The sequence below is a fragment of the Coffea arabica genome, chromosome 8e, assembly GCF_036785885.1.
Source record: "Coffea arabica cultivar ET-39 chromosome 8e, Coffea Arabica ET-39 HiFi, whole genome shotgun sequence".
Lineage (NCBI taxonomy): Eukaryota > Viridiplantae > Streptophyta > Magnoliopsida > Gentianales > Rubiaceae > Coffea > Coffea arabica.
The window spans coordinates 15,087,242-15,092,072 of NC_092324.1; the positions used below are offsets into that span (position 1 = coordinate 15,087,242).

The 4,831-nt window shown below is 39.1% G+C and overlaps 1 protein-coding gene across 1 annotated transcript; it reads right to left on the reverse strand.

Moving 5' to 3' along the window:
- Positions 1 to 486: 486 nt before the first annotated feature.
- On the reverse strand, positions 487 to 2,004 carry LOC140012669 (uncharacterized). Its single transcript, XM_072060950.1, has 3 exons — positions 1,713 to 2,004; positions 1,366 to 1,613; positions 487 to 774 (listed from the first exon to the last, which is right to left on the reverse strand). Exons 1-3 carry the CDS (start codon positions 2,002 to 2,004, stop codon positions 487 to 489), a joined length of 828 nt encoding a protein of 275 aa, XP_071917051.1.
- Positions 2,005 to 4,831: the final 2,827 nt, after the last annotated feature.

Below are 4,831 nucleotides of genomic sequence, written 5' to 3' on the forward strand. Positions count from 1 at the left end.
TCAAGTCTCTTTCTCTCTCCCTAAATTTCGGGTGGCTCAAGGAGGAAGAAAGAAAAATGAACTCTCAAATCTAGTTTCTTTCTTTAAAGCGTGGTAGGAGGACCACCTCACCTACTTGCTTATGTGTCGCATTCTCGTGCGACATCTTATCCTTAACTAAAATTTCCCCAACCAACATTATCCTATCGTTTTTCTATTTCTTTAAAGTCTCTACATGCTCTAAATTTCATCTTAAGACTAAATTCCATGTCACCACACCAAAGTTTCACACTTAATACTAGCCTAACGATATCGGGACAATTAATAATAAAAATTCAAATAAGTTGTAAAATGACATTTTAATAGATGAGATTACCAAAAATTTGGAAAAATCACATAATATAAATGTTTCATCATTATTATTTACCTTTCAAAAATAGTAAAAATTTTTGAGCCCTCACATCCTTCCTCTCTTAAAAGAATTTTGTCTTCAAAATTCTCACCTTTCTAAATGAACAACTCAAGATACTTTTTCTGCATCTCCTCTTCTGTCTCCCAAGTCGCTTCCTCGACATCATGATTTCTCCAAAGGAAATTAACCAAAGAAATTTTCTTATTTCTCAAGTCCTTTACCTCTCGATCCAGAACCTTCACAGGATGTTCTTCATACAAAAGCGACCCATCTACTTCAATATCTTCCAACTGTATCACATGAGTTGGATCCGGATGATACTTCTTGAGTATAGAGATGCGGAAAACGTTATGGATCTTAGACATACTAGCAGGCAAATCCAACTGATATGCCATTTTCCCAATTCGTCAGAGAATTTCAAAAGGTCCAATATACCTTGGTTTTAATTTCTTCCCTTTCTTTGATATCACTCATCCTTTCATGGGTTTAACTCTCAAGAAGACTTTATTCCCCACTTCGAATTCCAAATCTTTTCTCCTATTATCCGCATAATTCTTTTGTCTACTCTGGGCGGTTTGAAGTTGTTCTCAGACTATTTTTACTTTCTCATATGCTTTCTCAACCCAGGGTATAGAGGTCGGATCCAAAATCTTTCTCTCTCCTGCTTCATCCCAATGGGTCGGCGATCGACATTTCTTCCATAAAGTGCTTCGTAAGGTGCCATTTGAATTGAAGCATGATAACTCTTATTATGCGCAAACTCAACCAATGTCATATGGTGACTCCAATTTCTTCCGAATTTCATTATACATGATCTTAACATATTCTCCAAAGTCTAGAGTATCCTCTCCGACTGTCCATCCATTTGGGGATGATATGCTGTACTCAAGTTTAATTTGGTCCCCAAAGTCTCTTGAAATTTTTGCCAAAAATCGGGAAACAAATCTTGGATCCCTATCGGAAACGATACTTACAGTAATTCCATGTAATCTTACAATTTCATCCATATAAAGTTTTGCTAGTTTCTCCAAAGGGTATTTCATATTCATTAGCAGAAAATGTGCAGTCTTAGTAAGCCAATCTACTACCACCCAAACCGTATCATGCCCCTTTTGACTCCTTGGCAACCATGTCACGAAATCCATGGTAATATGTTGCCACTTCCACTCGGGTATTTCTAGAGGTGGTAAAAGTCCCGAAGGTTTCTGATGTTCAGCTTTAACTTAATGGCAGACAAGACATGTTTGAACAAATCTAGCCACTTCCTTTTTCAAGCCATCCCACCAATACAACGTTTTTAAATCTTGGTACATCTTATTACTCTCAGGGTGTATTGTATACTTAGATCGGTGCATTTTCTCTAATATTTCCCTTCTTATTCCTTCATCACCAGGCACCAAAATTCGATCTCGAAACCTCAGTACTCCTTCAGTCCCTACTTTAAAATCTTGGGTTCCCTCTTTTTGTGATTTTTCTAACCATTTCTGCACCATATCATCCTTCTTTTGTGCCTCTTTAATGCGTTCTAACAATGGAGACTTTAATGTCAAATTTTCAAATACAACCTTTTGTCCCTCTAGGCTGGGATTCCACTTGTTCACCTTCTCCAACATACTTCACTCTCTAACCATTAACCTTGCCACTAGAGCTTTTCGACTTAACTCATCCGCTACTACATTAACCTTCCCAGGGTGATAATTAATAGTGCAGTCGTAATTCTCAAGAAATTCTACCCATCGCCTCTGTCTCAAATTCAACTCCTTTTGAGAAAGTAGATATTTAAAATTCTTATGGTCCGTAAAAATCTCAAATGTCATCCCATATAAATAATTTCTCCTTCAACGTGAAAATGACTGCGGCTAACTCCAAATCATGAGTTGGGTAATTCTGTTCATGCGATTTTATTTTCGAGAGGCATAAGCAATAACTTTCCCACTTTACATCAAAACGTAACTCAATCCTTCCTTAGAGGCATCTAAATAAACCATAAATCTTTCCTTCTCATTAGGTAATGTCAATATCGGGGCCATTGTCAAACGCTTCTTCAACTCTTGAAAACTAACTTCACACTTAGGATTCCACATAAATTTGCCATGCTTTTTGGTCAGATTAGTCAGTAGCCCAACAATTCTTGAAAAGTCCTTAATAAACCGACAGTAATATCCCGTTAAACCCAAGAAACTTCTAATCTCCATAGGGGTCTCTGGTTGTTTCCATTGAGTAACGGCATCAACCTTAGTTAGGTCTACAGAAATCTCATTCTTAGAAATCTTATGCCCTAAAAAGAACACTTCCGCCAACCAGAATTCACACTAAGTAAACTTAGCATACAATTGGTGCTCTCTAAGGGTTTGTAGCACTATCTTCAAGTGTCGGACATAATCTTCTTGGGTCTTACAATACACCAAAATGTCATCTATAAATACCACTACAAACTGATTCAAATATGGCTTAAAGACTCGCTGCATTAACTCCATGAATGCGGCAGGAGCATTACTCAATCCGAAGGGCATCACCACAAACTCAAAGTGCTCATATCTAGAGTTAAAAGCAGTTCTCGGTGCATTTTCCTTCATAATTCTTAACTAATAATACCCTTGCCTAAGGTCTAACTTAGAAAATACTATCAACCCTTACAACTGATCAAACAGTTCATTAATAAGCAATAAAAGATACTTGTTTTTTATTGTCACATTATTCAGCACTCGGTAGTCTATGCACAATCTCAAACTCTCATTCTTTTTCTTGACAAATAACACGGGCGCTCCCCAAGGCGAATCGCTTTCCCTTACGAATCCCCGCTCCAACAAATCTTATAGTTGAATCTTTAACTCCTTAACTTCCGCAGGGGCCATCCGATACGGGATTTTAGAAATGGGAGCTGTCCTTGGCACTAAATCAATTTTAAACTCCACCTCTCGCTCGGGAGGTAAGGATTCTAACTCCTCAGAAAAACATCGGGATAATCTCTTACTATTGGCACATCTTCCAACTTCATTTTATCATTTGGAGGGTTTATTAGAAAAGCCAAATAACCTTAAACTCCCTTACTTATTAACTTTCTAACCTGAAGTCCCGAAATGAGGGCAGACGAAGCTAATCTTCCCTTTATATCCAATCTTAACATTGCTTCCCTCGAAAACCAAAATTCCTCAATTTTCGTCTTACAGTTCAAGTTAGCATGATATCGGGTTAAACAATCCATCCCTATAATAACATCGTACCCTTTGATGTCCAAACTCATTAGATCTACCAATAACTTCCTTTCTCCAATCCAGATTTCATAGTTTCTATACACCTGATTTGTAATTAGATTTTGGTTTCCCATAGGTGTTCTAACCTCTAGGTCATAAGGTAATTTAGCCGATTTTATATCTACCCCACACATAAAAATAGAACTCACAAATGAATGCGAAGCCCCAAGGTCAACCAAGACTTTAACTAAACGATGAAAAATAGGGATAGTACCTTCGACAACCTTCGTTGGATTGGGAACTTGCTGATGATTCAGGGCATAAATCCTAACTGGAACTCTCGGTCGATTCCCCATTGTACTAGCCTGACTGGGGGTTGGCTTGTCCATCTAACGAACTCCACTTCTCTCTTGAGCCTTAGGACACGTAGCCAGCTGATGATCACTACTCCCACACTTCAAGCATTTCCCTTCTTTTTTCCAACAACAATCCTCCGTATGATTAGTCTTTCCACAATAGTTATAATGCATACTAGGAGTTGATACTTGGCTTCCTTGTGGGACATTCCTTGACTGTCCCCTTCCACTTGATGTCCCTCTAGAAAATGCCCCTCTTGACGTAGCTCCTCTCGTCATCGTTCCTCTTGGTACTCCTAAGGTGTTCACTCCACTCATTCCTCTCCCAAACTTGGGAGGTGAAGCATTCGCGCTCACTGGACCACGGCTACGACTAGGAGCATTCTTTTTTCCTACATTAAAAGCCCTCAAGCCTTAGCACTTTCAATTCTCTGAGCCCTTTCAATTGCATCACTGAAACTGGAGATTTGGACCGTGCTAGACCTTCTTGTATTTTCACATTTAAACCTTGAATAAACCTCCTTATCCTCCTTTGTTCGGTCGCCACCGATTCAGGAGCGAACTTTGACAACTTGGTGAATAGTGTCCCGTACTCCGTGACACTTAACAATCCTTGTTTGCACTTGAAGAAATCTTCCCTTTTCTCTTGGATTAGCGGAGGGAGGAATTTAGCATTAAACTCGCCAGTAAAGTTTAGCCAAGTCCTAGGAGTCTGTTCTCTATCCCACTTGGCCCTTATCATGTTCCACCAGGATCGGACAGCTCCCTCGAACTGAAACACGGCAAAGGCCACTTGCCTCTCCGCCCTGTAATTTAGAGCAGCAAAAATATCAGTAATTATTTCTAACCATTCCTCAACCATTTCTAGATCGGACCCTCCCGAGAATTTA

What these genes read in the sequence shown, in the direction of transcription:
- LOC140012669 (XM_072060950.1), bottom strand. Translation starts at nt 2,004, where the DNA reads ATGTTGGAGAAGGTGAACAAGTGGAATCCCAGCCTAGAGGGACAAAAG. An exon ending in GTATACAATACACCCTGAGA is followed by an intron (nt 1,614 to 1,712) that starts GTAATAAGATGT and finishes TCTGCCATTAAG; the next exon opens with TTAAAGCTGAACATCAGAAA. An exon ending in TAAGATTACATGGAATTACT is followed by an intron (nt 775 to 1,365) that starts GTAAGTATCGTT and finishes ATGGCATATCAG; the next exon opens with TTGGATTTGCCTGCTAGTAT.